The sequence below is a fragment of the Nelusetta ayraudi genome, unplaced genomic scaffold (assembly GCF_046127955.1).
Source record: "Nelusetta ayraudi isolate G7.1 ecotype Tasmania unplaced genomic scaffold, CSIRO-AGI_Nayr_v1 ptg000060l, whole genome shotgun sequence".
NCBI lineage: Eukaryota > Metazoa > Chordata > Actinopteri > Tetraodontiformes > Monacanthidae > Nelusetta > Nelusetta ayraudi.
In genome coordinates this window covers 5,850,014-5,875,642 of record NW_027466110.1, presented here as the reverse complement: position 1 = coordinate 5,875,642, position 25,629 = coordinate 5,850,014, and the positions used below count along the sequence as shown (strand labels likewise).

General features: G+C 41.9%; 2 protein-coding genes across 3 annotated transcripts; both read left to right on the top strand.

The window, feature by feature from the left end:
- Positions 1–13,736: 13,736 nt before the first annotated feature.
- LOC142897500 (CD48 antigen-like) lies at positions 13,737–17,154 on the top strand. 2 transcript variants are annotated; one of them, XM_076039893.1, is made up of 6 exons: positions 13,737–13,979; positions 14,715–15,005; positions 15,306–15,337; positions 15,435–15,569; positions 15,666–15,767; positions 16,168–17,154. In XM_076039893.1, the coding sequence occupies exons 1-4, from the start codon at positions 13,931–13,933 to the stop codon at positions 15,462–15,464; spliced, it is 402 nt and encodes a 133-aa protein (XP_075896008.1). In that variant the 5' UTR covers positions 13,737–13,930; the 3' UTR covers positions 15,465–15,569; positions 15,666–15,767; positions 16,168–17,154. The 2 variants fall into 2 exon arrangements, with proteins under 2 accessions (XP_075896008.1, XP_075896007.1); XM_076039892.1 differs by having other exon boundaries at positions 13,744–13,979; positions 15,306–15,569.
- A 101-nt stretch (positions 17,155–17,255) lies between these two features.
- LOC142897524 (SLAM family member 5-like) lies at positions 17,256–21,014 on the top strand. The gene is made up of 7 exons (XM_076039925.1): positions 17,256–17,662; positions 18,243–18,533; positions 18,781–19,044; positions 19,752–19,853; positions 20,271–20,318; positions 20,475–20,570; positions 20,878–21,014. The coding sequence occupies exons 1-7, from the start codon at positions 17,587–17,589 to the stop codon at positions 20,997–20,999; spliced, it is 999 nt and encodes a 332-aa protein (XP_075896040.1). The 5' UTR covers positions 17,256–17,586; the 3' UTR covers positions 21,000–21,014.
- Positions 21,015–25,629: the final 4,615 nt, after the last annotated feature.

The following is a 25,629-nucleotide window of genomic DNA, read 5'->3' as shown; positions in this document are numbered from 1 at the left end:
CATTTACGCCTGTTTACAACGTACAGCAAGAACATCCAGGCCGCACACACGCCAGCCACATTCCTCCGCCTGCCCGCACACAGAGGGCCAGGATGCGCGGCAATGTCTCACTTCCCCGTTTGTTTTTTGTTTTTTTTTTAGAGATGGATTGTTGTCATTTTTGCTAATCCCCCAAATGAATAAAAGCCAACCATCAGCCGAGATGCAGGATGCCACCGTCCACTTCAACCATGAAAACAATGAGCCTTAAATCTCACACAGCGCTCGGAGCCATTGGAGTCGATTGGGTTGGAAATAAACACACACAACAGTCATTTTTTTAATGTCATATATTTTTCCTTTTAATTCCTGTCTGTTGTCAAAATTCTCTCCCTGACTCTGTAAAAAAAAAACAAAAAAAATGCTCCATTCATGAAAGCCAGAGTAGCTGCAGAAGCACTGCTCGCTCTTTTCCGTCAGCTCTGCTCTGGGTAATGTGCCAGTAATCACAGCGGCCAGTACATAGCTGTCATTCCTCCACTCACTGAAAGCACATTTAGCAACCAGCACCTGTTTCCTTCTGCTCTGCCTCCGCCAGCCCTCTCCACAGCCCCTCCCCCATCCGCATCTGGACCAGCGGCGATTCAGCTATTATGACTCTTTATAAGCTAATGCTGCTATTCCTGGAATGCGGCTTACGGACTCTTTTATTTTTTTCCAATCGCCGGCACTAACAGCGGTGCTTGCTGTCACTTTGACCTGCAGATGACAAGCAATAATAACCCGACTTTAAATAGTGTGATGTGTCTTTGAAAAGTTCCCAGCATCTCCTTTATTTCCAAACATGTAGCTATGACAATTGTAACTTTACCTCTGTTTTAGCAGGAGACTGTAAACAGAGTGCTCAGAGCGCTGTGTTCAATAGCTCCAGGACTTTCTAAACTTTAACTACAAAATAAAAAGGATGTCCATACAGTAGCATAGGGAGCGAGTTCATAAGACCCGTGGCCACTGCAAACAGAAAATGTGCGATTTCATGGAAAACAACAGACTCTGTCATTTAAAACAAACGCGTGATGTGTTAAAAAAATGATGAGAATGTTATTATTATATAGTGCCAAAGCAGTTCAACGGGAATGAGCATCACTCAGTAGTGGGGAATCCCTGGTCTCTGCCACCTGTCCGTCAATCATCCCGGCCTGCGCTATGTGACCCTACCTGCTGCTACTGTCCTGTATTAGTCATACCACACATACCAGAGCCACGGAGGGGCATTCCTGGACCATTGACCCAGATTGTTGTTTTGCATTGAGGCTGTCACAGGAACCAGGTGACCGGTGAGGATAAAAACAACTTGTCCAGTGGGACAAGTGAAGCCACATAAAGGCCTTTTAAAGACAATTGAGTTTGCGCTGTTTATGTGAAGACAATGGTTTCGACAGCAAACATTTTGATCAGGCTCTCTGTTGTTGGTGGTGTTGTCCTGGCCACTTCTCTTCAGATAGTGGTGTGTTTTTCAAAATAAATCAATCAGTAAATTATCAGTCTATTTATTGTATTTGCAAAATTAGCCCTTGAAATGTGGTTGAATCTAAACAAAATTCCTTGAACATATTTTTTTTTGTTTTTTCGTGAATTTTTTTATTTTCCTTATTTTTATTTCATCAAGTCATAGGTAGTAAGTACACAAATTAAATGACTGTAACAACAACACAAACACACACACATAATATGATGCAATAAGATAATTATACATTTAAAGATCACATTAATTAACTTAGCAGCAGATTTACAGATCGACTTCATCTGTTGGTGGGGTATTTGTGTCTGTCTGTCTTGTGTGTGTGCGTGTGTGTGTGCGTGTGTGTGTGTGTGTGTGTGTGTGATCAGTCAGCAGAAAGTGTAATCTGAGGGATAACATGGTGCTTATCCGGATGATCCCCCACCTCCCCGGGTTCTGACAGGTTGACACCCGTCATTCTTCACATTAACTTTGCCTAATTGGCAGGTAATTCCCGTCTTCTCCACTGTCCCTCCACTGTCCCTCCACTGTCCCGCCATTGTGCCCGTACTCGCCTCCAACTGTCGGGCTCTTTGTCGGGCCACCCTGCGGCCGCTGGGACCCTCTGCAGGACTTCATGTCCGGGCCCAGAGTCCTGGAGGGCCCTGTCACTGTAAGCTGGGGAAGTGAAGTCGAGGGCTTCCTCTATGTTGCCGACCCCCCATGCTGGGAAACTCCACATGGCTGACAGGCAAGCCGGCCCTCAATGATCTCAGCCTGTCACTTTCTGCTGCCTTGCCCGCCCACTCTTCCCCTATCACGCATCTCCCACACTGCAACTGTAACTACTCTTCTTCATATTAATTTTTTAGTCAGATCTGCTGCCATCACTCACTTTCATACATTTCTCCTGAAGCTATGACTTTTCAAAGCCAAAATAATATCATTTAAATTTCAAGTTGTGATCCAGGTGAATGCAAAAATCAAAAAATTAAGGGGAAAATACACATAAACCTGACGGGCCCAGGTCCTCCAGCTGTATTGTAGCTCTTGTCCTGCCACGACAGTGATTGACAGGTGTTTGCAGAGCCCCTCGGCAAACTCAGACACGAGACATATGCGAGTCCCTCCCCCCTGTCACGTCCACCTTCCCATGAGTCCTTTGTGGCCGAGGTGGAGGTGGCAGGAGCAGTCAGGGGCTTGTCAGAGCGACAGGAAGAGGCTAACGCACTCGCCGTCTTCCCTCACACATGCGGGCATGCAAACGCTCGGAGAGCCGCTTCCCTCCGTCTCACAGGAACGGCCCTCAGACACTCTGGCCGTCCTGATCCCCCACCCCTCCAACCCTCCCAGTGAGTGCGTCAGCTGTCATTAACTTCCCAGACTTCCAGTGTACAGGGGAGCTTCCCCCCGCTCCCCCCCCACCCCCACCCCAGGTGACTTCCTTGGCATCCTGTGTTGGGAGAAGAGGGGGGGACTCCAGAGTGGAATCCAACCAGAGGCCAGAAGGTGAAAGTGAATATTTCTTGTTGTAAACATTAGTTTTAAAAAAGAATGTCTGCGTGACAATTAATGGGCTTTGAAAACGTGTTACGTAAGAGAGGTGAGCCAGTCTCACTGAAACAAAACGGATGTCCCCCCCCCCCCCTCCGCTGCTTTGTTTATGCTCCCCACACACTACGGGGTTTGACAAATGATCTCCATCTACGGAGCACCATTACAAACGCTCAAACAAGTATGTCGGACCTCTTGGTGGCCTTTAAAATATGTCGGGATACCGGAGGAGAACATCCTGAGCATGTGTGGTCAGTCTGTTTTCCTACATGGCGGAGCGGAGGCAGTTCCAGGACGAAGGAGAGGTGGAAAAAGAGCAGTGGTGAGCCCGGGGAAACCAAAAGCAACGTCTTTGTACGTTCACACACACGCACCGCAGTGCTGTATAGTAACAACTTCTGGGTGGAAGGTTCGCTCCATCATCATGGATGATGATTTGATGGTTTGTTGTTCTGCAGACTGCTGCGCAAACAAGGCTAATGGGCGCTAACATTTGCTAATTAGCGGCTCAGTCCACAGTGGAGGTGATGAACCAAGATTGATGAGTGTCTTGCTCCTCTATCACTCTGACAGTATTTGAAGAAGAGTGAGCGAGAGCGAGAGAGAGAGAGAGAGAGAGAGTGAGAGAGGGACAGAGAAAGAGAGAGAGAGAACGAGAGAGCGGGAGAGAGCTTCTGAGATGGCTGACTACAAAGAGATAGTTTTATTGTAGGTGTGTGATCGGCTCAGAGATTCTTCCTTTGCTTTGTCAGCCAACCTGCTGAAATGTATACAATATTGTTTTTGTACCTGTGAATTACATAGTAATTCCACCAGTATGACTTTTTTCAGGAAATTATAACCTGAGACATGACATATTCTGCAGCGTTCTTAAAAATTTTTTTCCCTCAAACGTTGTCTATTACCACCGTTAAGTACTGCTGACTTTTATACAATTGTTATTTTTTTTCCCCATCAACGTCAATATAACCTAACATTTTCTTTTAATTCCTTTTCGTTTTAGTGTGCGTCCGTGTGTAAGCTCAAGTGTGTGTTTATGAGTGTCTGTAAAAAAAAAAAAAAAAAAAAAAAGGGAGGGGGGACCATGCGTGGAATGTGTGTGTGATATAAAGGCTCTTTCCTCGCACCACAATGGTGTCTTTGACAGGCGGGAGAAGGAAAGGCTTTGTTTGGTGACACCACACAGTGTTGTGAATGCCCGGCATAGCTGCCATTCCTCTCTCTATGCCCTCCGCCAGGCCACGGGCTTATCAGGGATTCCTCTCCTTTCTGTCTGCCCACGCACGGCCCTCTCTCTGTGTATCGGCTCTGTATGTGTAAGTGAGGCAAAAGAGTTTGCGAAGCACACTCGCAAAAACCCCAAGGAGAATGCAAATGAGACGTGGAGGAGAAGAGGCCCTCTGTTTGATCGCATATCTGCCCACAACAGGATCACTTTGATTGGGGGCGAAAAAAAGGAAGGATGAAAAAGAATAAAAATGGAAGAAGTTGGCTGAGATTTGATCGTAAACGCGAAACAATCCGTCGTGTTATAAAGAGAAGAGAGTGATAAAACATGACAGCACCAGCTAACGTGAGTACAAAATGAACACGCAGATCCAATAAAGCTGAGACAAGACGTGTATTTTGGTTGACATTTACAAAAGGGGAACATGATAATCCTTGATATTCATATATAGTTGTATCCTATCCCGCTTGTTCTGGAAAACAGCTTGCAAACATTGTTTGACACTGAAGTAAATCTCACATGGATCATATGGATGCAAACTTTCATGGACTTGGTCTCGATCAACCTGCTATCAAGTCTTGAGTGTTCTAAGCACTTCAGCTTTACCTCTTCTTTCAGATCGGTCACATCTTGGGGCTGTCGTGGGTAAAACCACAACTGAAATGTAAAAACACAAATGCAAAGCCATGGGGGACAAGAGGAGGTGACACAGTTTTCCATTCTGTAATCCTTCCCTCTCTCCTTCTCACTCTCTCTCTCTTTCATCGTTCCACTTATCTCCTTCCTAAACCGTCCCCTCGGTGTGTTGGTCAGAAGCGCCATCTTTGCTCTTTTCTGCCTTACTCTAACTGCGAACACTCAACGCTGCGCAAACAACAAAATCACAGAAAGCAGGTGGCGCCCACATGTGAGCACATTAGTAATCCAATACATATAAACTCGGGACCGAGCGTGCAGCTGTTTGGCCGCGCGTCCGACGCCAAGCTTTTGTTACGCGTTTGTTCCGTTTATTTGAGGGTAGATGGTCCGTACGGGGGCCTCGTTTGTTGCCAACCGCATGCAATTAAGAGGACATAGTGAGGTGGAAACTGGACCGTTATACATCCTGAAGCACCGTCGCACATGTGAAAGGAGTAAAATCAACGTTTACCTTGTTTTGAAACAGCAGCATTGTACCTGTAGCGGAAAGAAGGCATGATTTAGCACAGTGCTTCAAAACTGCTTCTGCCTGTCCTGTGAGCGTTTGCACAGGACCGTTGCATTGCAAAAGAGTTGGTATTAAAATATCATATCTGAGCACGAAGCAGGATTAATTCTGATCATTTTCAGCAAGTCGCCTTTAGTCGTACTCATCCTAATGCACTGAGTTGCTACCATGTGCTTTGCTGATTAGCTGACTGGCTTCATGTGTGAACAAGCAAGCAACCACAGAGTGTGGTTGTAGCACACTCTGAATGCCAGCTTCTCTACGTGTGATGGCCGAATGGCTCAAACTGATGGAGAGCCTGTCAGCCAGGTTTGGTAAACCCAAAACATGTGTTGGGGCTTTGCTGAAAATAGCTGCCGGGGGATTCTGGAAAGACTTCACAATGTTTCCAACAGAGGTCGGTGCCATGGAATCAGAAAATGAAAGCAGGTGGAGAGAGCCGAGCTCAAGCAATCTGCCCTGTGATTAGCGGGAACTTTGGTCAGGTTAAACAGGGACGTACAGGTGATGCCGTTGGTAATGAGAGGAAGGTGGACTTGGAGAAGGTTTGGCTTTGAGTTGAAATGCACAATGTATGTAATCCATTCAGCTCATGAAGCAAAAAAGTCTGAGGCAGCAAACTAAAAGTTTCAGAATGAAGAGATTTAAGCGGGTCTCAGTTTTAAGAAGAACACAAATAAGCCTGAGGGTCGTCATCTCTGCATTGAAATCAAACACTCAAGGTTTTTCATGGTGAAAATAATAATGGGAAGCTTCGAGCTGTTGCTGATTTTCTCAACTGGCTGCTTTAATTGTGATGGATAGAGGTTTCATCCAATCAATCTGTGAAATCAATCAATATCCAGGTTATGGTGGAAGGGTGAAATCTATAAGTCTGTCTTTTGTTTGGCCAATAAAGTTGATTAATTTAGTCACATTAGCGCTTTAACTGGTATTAATATTTTTTTTTTTTTGTCAAAGCTTTTGTCAAAGACACTTTTAACATAAATCAGGACCACTGAGGCTTGAAAATTTTGTTTGGTGGAGTCAAAGGAATCTTCCTGAAGGTCATTTTCTAACTGTTCAATGTGTCGACAGCTGAATGCGTGGTTTTGAGCAGGCGCTCGTCTGTTCCAGCCAAACAAACGCAATCAGTCCTCAAATTAGGACACGATGAGAATCTCACGGCGAAATGTTTGTTAAGGCTGTATAAAGAAATGAGGCTATTTGAAAGAGCTCTGCAGAATGTAATCAAAGCCATTTACTGTTGTTATTATGTTCCTGACAAGAAATATGCCTGGAATTTTTTCCGCGTCTTATCTGCTTCCAAAATCACGGGGAGCAAGTCAAGGATTGGGGTCAGACGCTGCTCAGCAAATACTGCAAATAATAGACACATCGTGTCATTGTAAAAAAGCCCAGGTTCGAGTAAATTTTGATCTCTTCAGTGTGTATGTGTGTGTGTGTGAGTGTGTGTGTGTGTGAGTGTGAGTGTGAATGTGTGAATGTGTGTGTGTGTGTGTTGGGGAGGGAGAGGGGGGCTTTGGTTATTCTTGTCACTGTAACACAGAGCCCGCAGGGAACAATTAGTGTTTTTTGTGTTATTGCAGCTTATATCAGCACACTCAGCCACTAGTTCTTCCTATTGAACTCACACACGCACACACACACACACACACACACACACACACACACACACACACACACACACACACACACACACACACACAAACAACCAGATGATAATACAAACACTGGTCCATTAACTCTCCCAGTTTATTGGCAGCATCCTGCAAGTGAATCGCAGTCATTTTGTCAATCATATAAACACTGCTGGAGGTACTGTGGTAGTGATAGCACCACCAGTATATAATCTGTTCATCCTCATCTATAAAACACAACTTGTGTCGTCTGACACAGTGCTTTTGGGTTGCACCTGCACTGTCAGTTCATGCTGCTTCAACACAGGACCATATTTCGGAACATAACAAGTAACTGCGTTGAAGTATTTTAAAAGGTGCCTTGTGGAATCCAGCGCGTCTGTGTTTGTGCATGCACTGGAGAGCGTGGTGTGCAATTCACAGGCTCGCTGCTCCCACGTCCCTGAAAATGAGGCCAAATCAGATCGGGGCAGACAGTTTATTTCCAAACACTAGCGTCTGGCCTGCTGCCTCACACACATTCCAATACTTCCAGGCAGACTTTCAGAAGCGGGAATTAAAAAGGCATTGGAGTTGTTAAAACATGACATTCCCAAAAAAGGGCTGCTGGACTCATAGACTCACAAGAAACATCCCGCATGACTCAGTGCTGCAGGAATGACAGCACCGCCAGGGTCACAGATGAAGGTCTCCTCATAGATACAGTCTGCTTGCAACCCTTTTTCTCCTCTGCCTCTGTCATGTCGCCTCCCTGTCAGTGCCTTCTCTTGGCTATTACATCGTCCCTGGTTGTCATTCATTATCCAGTGGATACATGGGGGAATTGCTCAAGGGCACCTGAGCAGTGGTAATGAGAAAGGGATAAACACTGCTGCACACTGTAGCTCATATTCTTTGATCAGACCTGACACCAGATGCAATGTTTCCTCAGTTCTTTGATTTGTCTCATGCGTCCATCATGTAACAAGCCCAAAGAAAACATTTAGAACTGGGTCAGTCTTGGAAGGGGATTAGGCAAAACCTGTTTATCACACGAAACGCAGGCCGGCGGAACCCGGTAGCGTCTCATCAAGCATGTCAAGCTGCTGCATTATTTAACCCCAACACCCACTGTGGCCAGTTGGAAGTAGAAACAACATATTGAGAGTGAAAACATCGTATCGACCGAGACAATCCTCCACTTTGTTGTTTTTTTGATGTGAGAACGTCATCCATTTCTGATAAAGACGTTAATCTCTTTAGCACCAGCTGGCTTCCTGCATTTCTTTTAGTCTTCCTGCGGGTCTTTCATTGATAACTTGCAGCAGTCACTTCCTGCTCAAAGCTAAAATGATGCTGATTGGACAAACAATGCCTCGAAAGTGTTGAAAACACTTCAGGTTGGAGCTCGGCAAGACGGATGCGGGTGCCTCAGCCATCCAGATGCACGTTTGTTTACTCATGACCGCAAATATTTACACTATAATCCTATTACTATAATCTGATGCACCAATCTACCTGTTTATACAAACCTTTTATAAGGTGCGAGAGAGGCCAATAGGATGCTCGATGGAAAACATTGGTGGTTGCATTGACCGTCAAAAATGCTTGCACACTCTCTCTCTCTCTCTCTCTCTCACTCACTCACACACACGCAGTGAAAGGAATGTTGTGTGTACCATGAGTGGGAGTCGAGGTCAAATATCACTATCAGTGATTGTGTTAATGCATTCGGCTCCAATAGCGGCCGCTCTCCTCTCAACACTGGCCCGATTCATGGCGCTGCAAGAGCCGGCCGCTGGCACCAAAATGGGCGGCTTTGAGGCAGCTAAAGTGACCGTGTCGAAGCGGAAAAGGGGCTGTTCAACATTGAGTGACATCCGGTGTCTCTCAACGGGGTTGCGCACACAGCGCTCGCCGGTGGCAGGGTTCATCGCGAGGACGGTGATCAGGAAGCATTGACTGCCGAGTCAGAATTCACAATTCATACGCCGATTTATGAAAGAAGACGAGGAAAAGACATTAGGAAATAGACACCGTTCTAGAATCATATTAGAATGTTCACTGTCTTCTATCAGCTTTGATATTTTAAAAAACCTGTAATTAAAAACAACATTTTCACACTTTTTGCATTTAACATGAACATTTCAAAAGATTCTGGAAACAGTCCTATAGGTAAAACATTTATCTTACTAATTTCATGTTTTAACGTGGCTCATGTCTTCACCAGAAATTTAACAGCTTATCCTTTTTAGTGAAGATAATCACAAGCGTTACCAGTGGAACTCTGCATTGGCAAAGCTGCTTGCCCACAATTAATGGGAAAAAAATGTGTTTCCTCCTTGTAATAGTAAGTAATCTAATAGTCCCATTCAGTCATGAATCCTCTGAATAGCTAAAAACAATTTTCACGTTTTCATCTCAGAGGAGTGGGATTCAAGGGGCTTCACCCGGACAGCACTCAAGTTCCACTCCGGCCAGTTTCCAGCAAGCCCAGAGGACTTGTACAGTGTGTAAAGAATAAACATTAAAATATTCATGTGTCAATTAAGTCTGTGGAAATTAATCTAATAAATATAACCTGGCAGAGCTATTAGTGGCTCTTAAATAGGAGAAGTTATTACAAGGATAAATCCTGCAGGGCTCCTGGTGGCGACGCCACGACTTCATGAGTGGAACAGTGAGGTAGCGCCAGTCGGCGCCTGAATTAAGTGTGTTGTGATTAATTTCAGCACGGAAAGATTAGAAATGAAATGAGAAACACTTGAAGAGAGAGAGAAATGTGCCCCCTGAGTTGAATTTCATCTCATTTTGGGAGCGTGCAGCGGCAGTGTGAGCGTTATTGCATGATATTGTGATTGCAATGGTTTTCCAACTGCTGTTCTCCACTTTGACTGAGCTGGAATAAATACTACTGAAAACAAAACAATTCCCACTTCATAAAATCTAAAATGTGTCATCATGCAGTCTTCGTTGTATGTTCTTAAAGGTCCCATATTTTAAGCATTTTCAGCACATGATTTTTTTTTTTAGTCACTGATTCCAGTGGGTCAGCCTGGCATGAATCAATCAATTTTCCAGAACCACTCTTTTGTTGATCAGTGACATTCCAAAAAAAGAAAAAAAGTAGGCAAAGGAGGCAATATTGGCTTGCCATTGTAATTCACTGATGAAAATTTTGTGTTTCATTTTTTTCATTTTCCCATTTTTACAACCTTACCACTATATTTTAATATAGAAAAGTTCATAAAAGAGCCTCCCTTGCTCTGGGACAGAGTCTTGCCCAGGTCGGGCTTGTTTAATTGCTCCCGAGGCCGCCCCTGAACCCAAGCCTGTCTTTAAAGCGCACATTTGCATACATAATGCTGCTCTGCAGACTCAAAGAATCCTGCCAACAGAAATGCAATCTTTTCTCACAGCGGAGAACCGCCATCACCACTTTAATTGAGAGTGTGAGGGCGCGCGTGAGCGTGTGAGTGGCTTTGTGTCTTGAGACGGAGGGTAATTGCTTGTGCAACACAATTTAGCAATATGTTGTTAATTCAGTGATAGGGCTTGATTGCCTTTGTCTCGTTTTTGAGTCCCTTGGGCTACATCATTTGTTTGTTAAAAAAAAAGAAAAAAGATACAGACGATAACTGCTAACTGCATCCCTTTACACACTGTCTGCACTCTGTTGGGTAACATAAAATCGCACACACATACTATGCAGACTTAAGCACGTACAATTTTAGATCAAATTCCCCACTATACAATGTCAATAAATAGCACTGATCTCGTAATCATCATCATCATCTTTATATTTATCGAAATTACAAGGAAAAAAAACAGGACATATCTGGTTTATTGATTCAACCAATGACATGCCTGTTTTGTTACACACGAGGCATAAGGTTCCTTCCTCTTTTACCTGATTTTTTTTTTTAATCTGCAGCAAGCATAATGCAATGGACATAGATACCAAAATAAAAAAATACCAATATAATAATATTATTATTGTAAAGTATTGATAATTCTTTGATGTGCAATTTCAACTCTACAGATGAACACATGTTCTTTTTTCTGTTTCACTCACAGAATCACAGGAATGCCACTTAACCAATAAAACTGGAACAGACTGTCAGCACTCACAGGAAATTAAATAGTGGTGTTGACCCTCAGTTTAAACTTTAACCTCACAGTGAATCAAAAACCTACACACAAATACACGTGCACAAAAATGCAAGTGCTCCGATTTAAAAGCTCCAATTAGCAAAACTGAATACCAATTTCCATATTAAGCAGGCAAAGGCAACAGCACTGCATTGAGGATCACACTGTTGGCTGCCTACAGCGACAACATGATTGAATCATTAGAATGTGTATCATTGGCATTAGCTGCTAATTAGCCAAACAGAGGAGGAAAGCATTAATCTTGGTGCCCGGACCATTCAAGTCGAGGGCAAACTTTGCACAACTTGTTTCACATTGTGTGTTAATGCTGTTCTGCTGGAGGCAACAGACGGACTTGGGGCACAATAAAGTAAATCTATAGCTATCTTGAACAAACAGAACAGACAGAATATTTATTATCAAACACTGTGGATGAGGCACTGCATTCTACTGGTTGACTAATTCTAATTCAAAAACTGTTGTTATAATTTTTTTGTGTGCTCACACAAATAAATTATAACAACAGTTTTGGAATTTCTTTTTCTCTTTCCCCCCAGGCCTGGTGCAAATGGTAAAAATAAATTTGCAAGAACTTTTATATAACAGCTTATACTAAAAAAGAAAAAAAGAAAAAGAAAAGAAAAGAAAAAAGAACAAGTTGACTTTTTAAGCTGTTTAAAAAAAAGAAAGACAGAAGAAGAAGCAGACGATGAACAAGCAACTGATTCCAATTACTATAAAGTAAAACCTAACAGACATGAGTGTTACTGGTGGGCTGCTTCACCGTGTTGTCTCTGGAGAAGTAGCGACATCATGTGGGTAACGACTGCAATTACAAAGGAACGGGTTAATTCACTGCCAAAGAACCGCCCTAGAAGACTTACATTGTTTGGACAAAGTGCAGTTAGTGCAATTGTTGTCTAAGATGTTGCGTGTGTGTCAAGTGATTTGAAGAGATTACATTTTAAACAGCCCACGGCCCATTCATATATTGTGTATGATTTTAAGGTAATGGTATAAATTAAAAGTACATCTGTGACAGACAAATGCATATCTGCATGCACATGTGCTTTAGGTCTTAATACCCGAGGCAGTCCATTCAACATAAAGCCATGATCGAATAACAGAAAACAGAAGTAAATATTAATATCAACAGCAAAAAAACAAACAAACTCAAGAGTTGCAAAATGAACACACAAATAAAGCTTAAATAAGTGTGCAAGGGACTGCAGATTGCTGATATTTCTTTCTTTCTTCTTTGTGGAATTGTGAAATGTCCCCATGTGGTGTGTCAGCCAATTGGACCCGTTTCCCCCACAAAAGAACACGATGGGAGCCACAAAACCCTTTTGACATTAAAAAAAAAAAAAAAAAAAAAAAGCATATAACTTTTCTTTCTTTCTTTCTTTCTTTATTGTTGCCTTCATGCTCTGTATAAACGGCAACCTTCACTATCAAAAGCGCCATCTTGCCCCATCTGCCATCAAATTACATTCACCTGCAGCCGGGGGGCGTTACTGCCTCTTTAAGAGGGTGACGGACACCTGAGGCTATGGGGACTTGGCTATAGCAACTGTATCTTTCTTGGCGGGAGTTCGGGGAGAAAGCCAATGTGCATTTTATATGACAGCAAAAAAAACAAACAAAAACAAAGTATGCCGTTGGAAATTAAACGTGTGGTGATTGACGTTCGCACCAACGTTTACAATATCTGACGATCTAGGTCGCAAAATGCGGCAGGGTTACTAGAGCGCAATTTGCGCTTCTGACTCATCAGGTGCCACATTTCTGGGCGTTTTGTGCCTGCATATTAGCGCAAAGGCCTTGGTGGATACGACGTAAAGATGGCGGAGATAATAAGTCAGCATGTAAATAAGTAACTCGTCTTCGCTGTCTTCGCCGTGCTGTGTTTTGCGAGCTGCAACTTCTGTAAATACGCCAGGCTCCAACTCTTCTTCTTCTTCCGGCTTCAGGGAGGAAAACCACAGCGCCACATAAGGGCTGGCGTAAGTACTTTCCATCGTTTCCGTGTACATGCGGATATTTATGGAGACGGCTTCTTCTTCAAAAACAAACTAATATAATATAATATATGCTCCAGTCATAATTCAGCAGGTGACTACTTTTCACTGTAAATGGCCATTACCTTCAGTAAAGACCTAAACTTATTTGAGCCGGCCTTTCAACACAAAAGGGCGTGAGTAGCCTGAGCCGGCATGGTTTTTGTACATTTTTGACAATGTTGAGATTTTGCATTTTCTGACTCTGTTTCTTGCTGTGCTGTCATGGGACAGTGTATACTACCTCAGAACAGTCCTCACAAACACAAAAAGCACAGCACCGGGAAACTGACTTAGCTCTTTAAAAAAAGACATACTATCAAAGTCAAATCTAAACTCTAAAGCTGCCAAACTCTGGTTGCGTTGACATAGAATGAGCCTGGGGCATTTACAGTACAGAGTGAGTAGCCTGGAAACTGAACAGTTTTGAAACTTTACACATACGACGAGGAAAATCAACTGGTGTGATCGGAGCAGAAAGCCATATGTAGTTTTAAGAGGGTTGAAAATTATGAAAAAAGAAAAAAATCAGCCAACTGGAGAATCACACACATCAAGCATGAGGGAAGTGATGACAAACATTCTGAAACACTTGTGGTGACAAACTGAAATCAACTGCAAATCCAAAAAATGGCTCAATGCTGTTTCTCGCCGCTGTTCCTCTGTCTCTTAGGTTCTGGTGAGTTTATCATCATCATCATTTTTGATATTATTATTACCAACAATCTTTATTAATCCTATAAATTCACACCACTACACTGTCTTTCAATCTGTATTTATCTAACTTTGTTGTTGTCTTGACATTGACGTCTACACTGAGTCACTTGAAGAGATGAATCAAATCAAATGGTTCAGTGTGGACGAGGCCTTTTGTGAAAACTTCTTGTGAATTCTATGAACCGCTTTTCGTTTTGGGCTGATGTACATTTTATTTTTAAGTTAGAACAATGAAGTGGAACTGAATTAGTTTTTTCATTTACAGATTAACCTTATGCTTCCAAAGGTCATATTATTGTGCGTAAACACTTGCATATTGAACTATTACCAAACATTAAACACACAGTGAAAAACAAGTTTTTTTTAATGTAATATTTAAAAAGGCTTTTTTCTTTAACACTTACCAACTTTGCGGTTGAGTTTTTAAAAGAAGACACAAAATAGGCTTATTGAGGAGGAAAGAAAACAGGGAAGAGGTCAAAGATGTCGTTATGGTTTCAGTTCCTGCAAAATCTGATCAGTTGCTATCCTGTCGCAAAAATCCTCACTTGTCAAAAATAATATAATGATGTAAGGCCAAAAAGACCCTGCATGTTTCCATAAAAGCTCCAATTTTAAAATGCTGTTTCTTCTTCTGTGAGATTAAGGCAGTTGTCGCGTCTACTTTGTGTTACCTTCCCTCTCTGTCCTTGTATAGTTCCTGTCCAGCCTGTGATAGATGGACTGAAGGGGCAGCAGGTCCAGTTGGATCCGGTCGTCACTGGGAAGCCTGATGAGATCTTGTGGAAACACAACGGCAACAAAGTGGTGGAGTTCAGCGGCACTGAGGAACAGGTGTTTGGGTCCTACAGAGGTCGTGTCATTCTCGACAGGCTCACTGCAGGACTCCAGATCTCTGACCTCCGCTTGGAGGACAGCGGAGAATATGAGCTTGAAGTTTTCACGCAAGGCAAATGGCTTCAGTCGTCTCATCAGTTGGAGGTCGGAGGTGAGTTGGAGTTGGTCACTTTTGCCAGGTGTTAATTTACGGAATTAAAAAAAAAAAAAACCTACGATGGAAACATGCAACAACATTTCATAAGTGAAACATTTTTGAAACGGCTTCTTCGTGTGTTAGAGGATTGGAGTCATAGGATCAACATGTTGTTTTTCAAGTTTTAATATGGCCTTGGTTTGTCTGCCGCTTTAAAAAAAAACAAAAAAAACCCAGTTCAACACACAGGTTGCAATATTTGATCTGTTGGGTTCATTGTCAAGGTTATAAATACTGAGTTTTTTCTCCACACAGAGAAGGTTGCCAAGCCCACCGTCACCTGCCAGGTGAACAACAGCAGCAGCTCCAACGTGTCTGCAGTGCTGCTGTGCTCTGTAGAACTCAGTCACAATCAGCCCTCTTTAACGTTTGAGTGGATTTCAGGAGGAAACATCCAACCTGGCAAAGAGTTGACAATATTTCTGGGTGGTGAACTTGATGAGCAGCGATACACTTGTCGGGTGAGCAACCCTGTAAGTTACGAAACGTCCACCTTCATAGCCAAAGACTGCAACACAGGTAGGATTTCACCAAGGAGTCGTCTCCACCGTGTAAAACAGTCCGAGTCTGAAGCGCCAAAGAGTGAATCGTGTATGAGAGACGTCTGTGCTTCAGTTTCAGATCCAGGTGTGTCCGCTGGAGGGATTGTTGTCATTGTCGTCGTTATAAGTGTCGGTGTGGCTTTGCTTGTATTTTGCTTCATAAAGTTCCCTAGAGGTGAGCAGTACAGACATAACACTAATTCTCCTCTCCTCATTGTAAAATTGTTGTTGTTTCCTTCCTATTTCTAAAATGCTTAAAACACAACATGTTTCACAATGCGGTGACTTTGGGTAAGACCAGGGAGCAGTTAGAGTTGAGGATTATCTGTTGAACTCCAGTTGAATATGTTAACTTGCAGGATTTCCTTTTTTGATTATATTAACTTACATTTGGTGCAAAGTTAAATAGAATAAGTAAAATCACTTGAAGTTAGCTGTGCACAAACACTTGACACTTGATCAGGAATCGGAGCTGCGTCCCAATAACTAACAATTACTGGAATCATATGTTTTCTAGAACAGTCTAAAATCAGGAATCACGGCCTTTTAAACTTACTTGCAATTATCCATTTCAGGCTCAGAGACAGGGAAAAGAGGACAACAGTCTAGTGCTGCCGCTGGTCTCCCTCCTGACCAACAGTCACTGTCACTGCTGACCCACAACTCTCCAAATGTGGCACCTGGAGACAATGATGGTGAAGACAGCAGAGACGTCAGCGTGGACTGTGAATCCGGGTTGTCACAGGACAGGAAGCAGCATTATGCCAGTCACTCTGATGAGGGCACACTGCAATCAAGCACTGCTGAGCAGAGAGGTTCAAAACAGAAAGTGGAGTGGATTGGATTTAGGCCTTTCCAGCGTTAGAGACACAAAATTGTGAGAGAAAAAATGTGAAAATAGTATTAAAAAAAATGGCCATAACCAGAGCTGTAAGAGAGACAAAAGCAGAGACCCAGCTTAACATGTGCCTGTTAGGAAAATATCTCCACCCAATTAAAACTCCACAACACTGTTATACATGATTTATGAGTGCTTTATAACCTCTGAACTTTCTGAAAACTTTTTATCTATAAACTCTCACTGCTGCTCAGTCAAATTCTAATTCTCTTACCTTTTCCACACATCCTGCCAGCATCCTAAAGATTCCAATCCTCAAATTTTCAGTGGATAACATCACTATCAATGAGTTTCCTTTATGGATAAAGAGCTACAACTTTTCAGAAACTTCTAATGGTTGAGGAAATACTCCTACTTGTCATGGCTGGATATTTGAAATATGTATTTTTTTTCTTCAAGATAATGGTAATGGTGCTGAATTTATTGATGTACATTCAATATGTTCTGTATTATCATCCTCTCATCTGTTATATGCATACTAAACAACATAAGCACATAAAAAGAAGTAAATCATTTTCGATAATAACAAAGGTTAGAAAAAAGATCAAACACCTAGAAGCAAATGCAAAGATATGAAGAAAGAAATCCTTTCAGAAAATAATAAATTCAAAAAGAACATGTATAAGTGTCTTTATTTTAGTAGGGGACAGTGTTTACTACAAAGCACCAGGAACTGGTCAAGGCACCAGTGTTCTGTACATTACTAGTGAAGTTTTGAGCACAGACAACCTAAACTGAACAGCTTTGGTCTTCTTTTACTTGTGGTGATTTTGAAGACATTTTTCAGGCTCAGCAGAACAATCAGAGTCTTGAGTGAGAGAATGATTGATGAATATAAAAAGGCATAGAGACGTTGAACCCGGTTACTCCAAAGTGTTTATTACTTTCTGGTCCAAAGATCATTCTGCCTGATAACTCTGGACGCGCCACTCTACCTGTCGCTTTGAAATAGTTTTTAACATTCTTCAACTAGTTGAAATAAATTAATTGGAAATAAAAGTAATATTTACTGCCAGCTACTCGACTCCATGTGTCTGGGATAGACAACAGGTGAGGCTGAAACCTGCTTCAACTTCGATGGAAGAGTGAAAGTAGGATGAGAGAACGGCTATGCTTCCATGAAATGGCTCCGCGCTATCTCCTCCCATCATTCCTCATTTTCTTCTGTTTGGGTGAGTCTGTCTCAATGTTTTAATATTTTTTCTATTTATTTATTTAATATTTGATTAATATTTGAAGTTATCTGTGAAACCTATAAGTTGATATAAAATGTGACAGACATTCAATCTGAACATAAGGAATGATTATTAACAGTGTATTCTTATGAACTGATTATAATGTTAAATAAAAATTAATTGAAAAAATATCAATCTGTGTATTATGTCACTCTTGAACTGTGCTGTAGTTCAAAAATACCCCAATGACAGATAAACTAAGACCACCCTAAATGTTATTTACAGTTTTAAGCAGCAACAATGTGGTCAGTTTTGAACTGAGTCTGTTTCAGTGTTTCCATGTTGATTGTTAATATTATCAAGATGACTAAGAATATTTACTTTAATTTACTTTAGTTTTGAGTTATAATCATAGATGGAATAATGATAAAAACCTACACCTGTATGTTTCAACAAATAGTGTTGTGTATAAGATCTAATAATAAAAAAGTAAATATAATAAAGTTTTCCTTTCTGTTTTGTTCTCAGTTGTCATCACATTATAACTCTGTATCCATTTATTTCTGTCCTTGTCTAGGCACAGTTCAGTCTGTGATATATAAACTTAAGGGGCAGCAAATCCAATGGGTTCCGGTCGCCACTGAGCCGCCCAATGAGATTCTGTGGAATCACAATGGCAACAAAGTGGTGGAGTTTGATGGAAATGTGGAAAAGGTGTACGGCTCCTATGAAGGTCGAGTCACTCTCAACAGGCAAACTGCACAACTCCAGATCAATGACCTCCGCTTGGAGGACAGCGGGAAATATGACTCTGAAATATACTTGCAAGGAAAATGGCTGGAGACATCTTTTGAACTGAAAGTCATAGGTAAGGAGCAAACAATTGTTTCAGATCAGATTTGCTCTTCTTTCAATGTGACATCTCACAGGCTTTCATTCAACAAGCTACAGATAATGATGTCTTGTGATGTCACTGATAAGTTTTCTGATAGCTGGTGTGTCCAGTCGTAGACTTTGCTCTTGAGTTCTTCTGCAAAAGCTGATGAGTGGGATTTATAATTCATGCTACTGTTATGTGAATGGTTTAATAATGAAAATGTTTAATTTCCACACAGAAAATGTTGGCAAACCCACCATAACCTGCCAGATGAGCCCCGACTGCAGTTCCAAAATGTCTGCAGTGCTGCTATGTATTGAAGATCTCAGTCAGGCTCCATCACCATTAAAGTTTGAGTGGATTTCAGGAGGAAAAGTCCAGCCTGGCAAACAGTTAACAATATCTTTAGGGGGTGAACTAAACACGCAGCAATATATTTGTCAAGTGAGCAACCCTCTTAGTCAAGAGAATGCCACCTTCACAGCAAAAGACTGCTACACAGGTAGGATTTCACTACAGTCATCTCCACTGCATAGGACAGCCAGATTAATTTAGTAGAAATTATCCATTTTAGGCTAAAGTGCTGAAGCACCACATTCATCATCCATGGGAGGAACGACCAGTCGCACTTTCCCCTTCGAGTCCCTGCTGAGATTTATTCATTGCCATCACGGTTAAAAGAGTGTTTAATTCTATACAGTAATTGTACTGATAAAACATATTATATATTGTGTATATATATATATATATATATATATATATACATACATATATATATATATATATATATATATATATATATATATATGAATTAAAATTGCTTTAATAAATTAAAATTACAGTAGCAAGCCTGCGTAAACTCCTGGTAGCTTATGTTGCTTTGAGAATTCTGCTGAGAAGACCTCATTGGTGTAGTCCCAGCGAGATCTTTGTGGCTGCAGGTGTTAATACGCTGCAAGCCATTTTGAGACATTATATGTAGAAATTTATGTCGGCTGAACAGCTCAGAGAATTGTATAATCATGGCGTAGCTATCAGTCCAAGATATGGAAGCATGTATTATCTTGCTCTTACTGGACCTTTTTGTGTCTGTAATATTATCATTATTATTGTTATTAGTAGTAGGAGTAGGAGTATTATATCAGTGTTGTATTGTGCAGTTGGGATGTGTGAATTCTGCAGTGGCTGACCTTTATGTTTCTGTTTCAGATGCAGGTTTATCTGGAGGACTAATTGCTGCCATCATCCTCATTATTATTCTGGTCATCAGTGCATGTGTGGTGATATTGCTCCTCGCATTAAAACATAAAGGTGAGTATAATAATAATAATAATGAAAAAGAAAATATGTGATGTGAAAAATTACCCCTATTGTCGTACTGGTCCCATAATGCTTGAAAAACAACAGCAACAACAATGTAATCTTGTTGTCATTACCAAGTGCTTATTCCACTTTTAATGATTGATTGAGAGCTTTTATGGCTTTTTCAGTATTATTTGGTATGTGCTTAGTTATTAGTTGTTACGTTTTGTGTTCAACATAAAGTGTCTTCCACTGTCATCTCACACTGTGCACAATGACTTATGCTGCTGCATAGTAATCATTATTATTGTAATTGTTTAGGAGTACAAAATAGTTTTTAGTGTGCATAATACAAATCCTCTTACTGGATACGAGCAGCCTTGTATGCACCCTGTACCTTTCACTCATGTTGGCTCTGTTGTTAAGGTTTCAAGAAGAAGGAGTTGCAGCAGGTGGAACTGGAGTCTCAACCGAGTGAGCATCATTCTGCTGTTCACAATTAGCAATTACAAAAAAAAGTTATAGTTTTGTATTTATTTCTATCATTGTTCATTTTTTCTTGGAACATGGGAAAAGGTGCTAGTCAAGACTGAAAATGATCACTACAATTAATTAATTAATTTGTTTTAGGTCCTGCAGCAGCACCCAGTCGAGCAGAAGTCCTCCTCAACACACCTTATTATTCTGCTTACCAAAGGTCACAACTCGAGTCATCGTCACAAACAGGTTACAGGAACATATTTCATTGTGATTGTTGTTGCCATTGGTTGGGTTGGTGGGATTTTGATAACTAAACCATCATGGATTTTGCTTGTAAATCAAATCATTAATCAATTAATTTATTGACTGTTAGTGTATTTTATGTGTGAGACTCCTCGTTCAACAGGGAAAGTAGCACAGTTTGACCAGATGGCTTTAAAACAGATTTTGAATGAAACCATAAATTTGCAAAGATGTAAATGTTCAAGATCTCTAAATTATTGATTTGTCCGTTTTACACTTAGTAATTACTGTTCTATCGTACATTTTTCAGGAGTGGATGAAGAGAAGAAGCCTTTTCTTGAAGATCAACACACAGCAGCGTCTCCTCAGCCACAGAATCAACTGGACTCTGACAACAGTAAGAAAAAAAAACCCAAAAAAACTAGAGGCTGAAAATTGTGTTTTGTGCTTCGGTGAAAGAACAGAGACACAACAAGACCAAGCAAAAAGTTTCCTTTGAATTCCTGATTGAAAGTTTCTCCTGCGCTGACTCTCATCACTCAAGTCTGGAAAGTTTACTATAATCATCGTGGCAGAGGTGGAACGTATAAGGGCTGTGTCCGAAATCACTGCCTCACTAGAGCTCTATATAGTGGGTTCAGCATTTTGTAGTTTTTCGTTCGACCGTTTAAGGGGGTGGGGGGTGCTAGTCAGGTCTGAAAATTATCACTATCATTAATTAAATTACGTTATTTCATCATGATTCTGCTGATAAATCAAATTGTTCATTCAAATAGTAAGTAGTTCAAGTGAATATGTATTAGCTGATGAGCAGATTGACTAAGGACACAGTGAGATGAGCTGTGACTCTAGTGCTGAACCCCAGGGTGTGGAAATAAAGTCCCCACACCCAAATCACTGTACTATTTTAGATGATAAATCTCTGACTGAAGAAAAAAGTCATCCTCTGGAATGGAGTGGATCCACTCGGTGTGTTCCAGGACAGACAGCAGCTTCTTATCAACCTCACCTGTAAACTTGACCAATATAGTTGTGAATTGAGACAACTATGATTTTGTTTTTTTGAGTTTTTTATTTTTTATTTTTATTTTTTTTTAACAAATATAACTTTATATGTGTGGTAATGTATTTTCTGTTTACATGTTTATATGTTTATTCAGACACATCTGCAAGGGTGTGTGCAGCCATTTGTTTTTGTAAAATGCTACATCTGTCACATATGGTCTTACCAGCTCACAATTGTTGGTTGTACTAATTCAGTTACAGGTTTTGAACAAAGTTAATGTCATAACTGGTGCTAGATATTTTTCTTCATTCACTGTGATGATCATTGATTGATGGAGTGATGTGGGTTTCTTAACTTGACAAATTAAAAATGTTATGTTATATTAACAGAGCTACTAACAACCTTTTTTTGCATCTATGCAAATGCATATGTACTATTTGTAATTTGAATAAGTAATACATTCAGAGTTATTTAACATTAAGGAGAAGTTCCATTCATTTTACATTACATTTGGTTACATTTTTAATGTCTTACAGTTACATGTGGCTCTTTGAGGGCAACCATTACGTTGATGTGGCCCTCGGTGAAAATGAGTTCGACACCTCTGCGGTCTAGAACACAGGTGTCAGACTCAAGGCCCATGGGCCACATCATTTTATGTGGGCAAGTAAAACCAGAAGAAAGGAATCCTTTTTAATAAAATAATAATAAAATAACAGTGTTCACTCCATAAACCACTAGGAGCTGGTCGAGGTCATTCTGGAATCAGTGTCTGGAAACTCACCAGTGAAGTTTGGAGCGCAGACGACACAAATTGAACAGCTTTGGTGTTGATGAACTTACAGCTTGTGGTGATTTTGAAAACATTTTCCTTTGGCTAAGACAAATCTGAGGCTGAGTGAGAGACTGTCAGCTACTCGACTCCGTGCATCAGATGTAGACAACAGGTGAGGCTGAAACCTGCAATCACCCGTAATAATATCAGTCATAAAAAGTTCAATAGGTTAAAGGTTCACCACATGTACATAAAGTTCACTGCACTGAATCTACACATCAAATTAAGCATCAGGAATGAGGCGAGATTACACCAAATTTCCTTTTATACACGTACACTGTGAGAAGTACTTCCTTTCACTAGAGGGCAGTGTTTATCAACTGGTAATGCCAGCCTCAACTCAAACGCTCAGTGAATGTTTGCAGTCTGAAGCGATCTAAGAGAAGGTCTGTGTTGGACATTTACACAGGAGCTTTTCAAGTTGTTGCAGGACAATTGTCAGAATTCCAAATTTCATGGATTTAATATCCAGCAACGTCATTACAGTTTAGGTTATTTCAGGGCTATTTAAAGATTTGTATGATCTCCCTGTCGATGCCTAACAGATAAATAAAAGCGCTGTGGAGCCAAGCGAGTCAACAGCTCGTGGCGTCGAGGCGGGAGACGTCAACGCTGTAAACAAGGCAGGTTCACCCTCGCAGCTGGACGACAGAGCTGGTGTGGATTCCCAAAGTCACACCGGTCGGGCCTCGTGAGAAAGTCACGCGTGATTAGTTTAACCTCTGAGTCACGGGCGAGTCTGTGATCTGCTCCCATCCTGACCTTTGGGCCGGGGGCACGAGCGGAGAATGAACACTATCGTGTTACTGCGGTCGCAACAGATACTTTGGAGTATTGAATTATTTGTGGGGACGAGGGCCGAGCCTCCTCAGATGCGGGCGGAGGGGGGGTTGGGGGGGTTCACAGTGTGGTTCCACCGAGATGATCGTATCCCGGCTGCTCCTGCACCGCAAAGACTAAGTTTGAGCCCTCTTATGCTTTTTCCTCCCAGGCTTGTTGCAGGGGTGGGGGTAGGGGGCGCTCTCCAGAAGTGCCTCTTATACCAGGTTGATTAGCATTGCTGGCTTGTTTAAATTGCCTCCTGGAGGGCTGACGTGAAATCGAACAATATCCCCCCGGCTTTAGAGACTCGCCCCCGTAGCTTCTCATTTATTTTTATGCCGAGCCGGGACGCAGCTTGGCACCGTTGCACCGAGGGAAGGGGGGAGGGGGGGCGGGCAACCTGGGGGAGGCCAGGTCCGCGCAGGTCAGGACAAATCAATTAATATCAGCTCAACAAAAGCTCTTGGCTCTCTCCAGGCCGGCGCTTTACTGCGATAGCGCAACCTGGGCGCCCGGCGTAATTATGTGGATAAATTGTTAAGTGCTCCTGAATCGTTATAATGAAATAATGTCGGCCTTCCTCCGTCTATTAACGAGCCCCATTATAGCCTGACTTTTCTTTTGGATCCCGCTTTTATGAGACGTGATAGTGGGCCATTGTTTGTCACTGTTATTACTGGATAATAAACCAGCATCCCCTTGCTAGGTGATGTTTGCTTTTTTATTGGACTGGATACTGGGTTCCAGCTCTACCTTAACGTTCTTTCCGCCAGCCGCTTGGTCATTGTGCGAAAGCTTAAGTCGAAAACATTCGTCCGCCCACGGCTGCAACAAACACACAGGAAGCATTTGCTAACATCAAACTCAAATGCCACCAATTAGAGAGGTATGAACACGTGGGGAATGGCTGAAAGTTCTATTGTCCCCCCCCTCCCAACCCACAAATATTTGGAGAAACCTCCTCAGACGAACGAGACTCGCACTGGCTGCCGTGTTGTCAAAACAAGACGAAAGAGAAGTTAATCGGGGGATGTTATGAGCTGTTTGAGTTGTTTAAACAACAGAAACTGTCGAAGGGCACACCTCCGCTGTCATGTTTCGCGCTTGATAACAGTATAAATGCAGGGTTGGTTACAGCCCCCGGGCCCGAGCGAAGATGGGCCGACTGGCGGCGTTGTTTTGCGTGAGACTGTAATCAGGGCGTCTCCTCGCTGGAGCTTTGCGGTTTGGTTCCGTCTTCCCTCTGTGCCTGCACACTTTCTCTGTCAAATCAACATCTAAGTGGCCTCTCGTTAAGCGGCGGGTAAATATTTTCCCGTGCCTGGCCGGGGAAAACAATGTGGCGTGTTTGCACGCTGCCATTGTGGTTTCGCTGCGCCACTTGCGTCCGCTTTGGTCTCTGTGGTCCATGGACGCACAACCGGACACGATTGGTTCATTTTATCCAAACAGCGCAGGATCAAAAACGATGCGAGACAAACACAGGCCAGGTTGCATAACTATTTAGTGATTTTCTTTTTGATGTTCTTGAACGCCTTTTTTGTCCAAGGGTTGAACAGTTGTTGGTTTTCAGGTTACTTGGTGCAGCACGACATGGATTGTCGTCATAAAATGACTCTTTAAAAATGATCTTTTTGATCTATTGGCTTCTAAGGGGGAATCATCACTCCTGACATTGACACAGTGCTGCTGCCTGGTGTATCGGAGGCTGTAAAGCAATTTTTTTTTAACTGAAAAATGCACTTTTTGAGGAAATGAAAAAAACAACTTGTTTTCTTGCAGGACGCTATTTGTTGAGTATACCGGATACACAATACACTGTTTCTATTACCGTTGTATTAGTATATTATTTGTTGCGTAAGGACCTTCCAAAGTTATTATTATTAGAATAAAATATTATTTTAAGGACCACTCAAATTTCAGCAATCAAACTTGGTTTCCTGCCCATCATCATTAACTTCATGCACCTCTTTTTACAGCAACATCTCATCTGCCGGCATCAGCGACTCGGACCTCGCTAGCTCGCTAGGTTCTGTATGTTAGTGTTGGGGGCAGGTTTGTTCTTTTAAGAAGGTGCTGGGCAGGCAACCGACGTTGTACAGTCCTGTACCAGACCAGCTGGAGGCGCTGTGCCAACAGGAGGATTGACATCCTCCACATGACAAGTCCATGAATCATGAAAAGGATTTTGAAACTTTCATCCTGGTGCAGAAAAAAAAGTACACAGTGTTGCTTGGAGAATCATACGGCATGTTTCTTTTCTTTCTTTTTTTCCACTTTTTTTTCACATTCACTGCATCAAGCTCCTTTTGTTGTTTGACAAGAAAGTAAGTCATTTATAATGAATAAAGGTCCTGCTGAGCGAGGCGTCTTCACGGGAGAAACGCCACAGAGGGAGG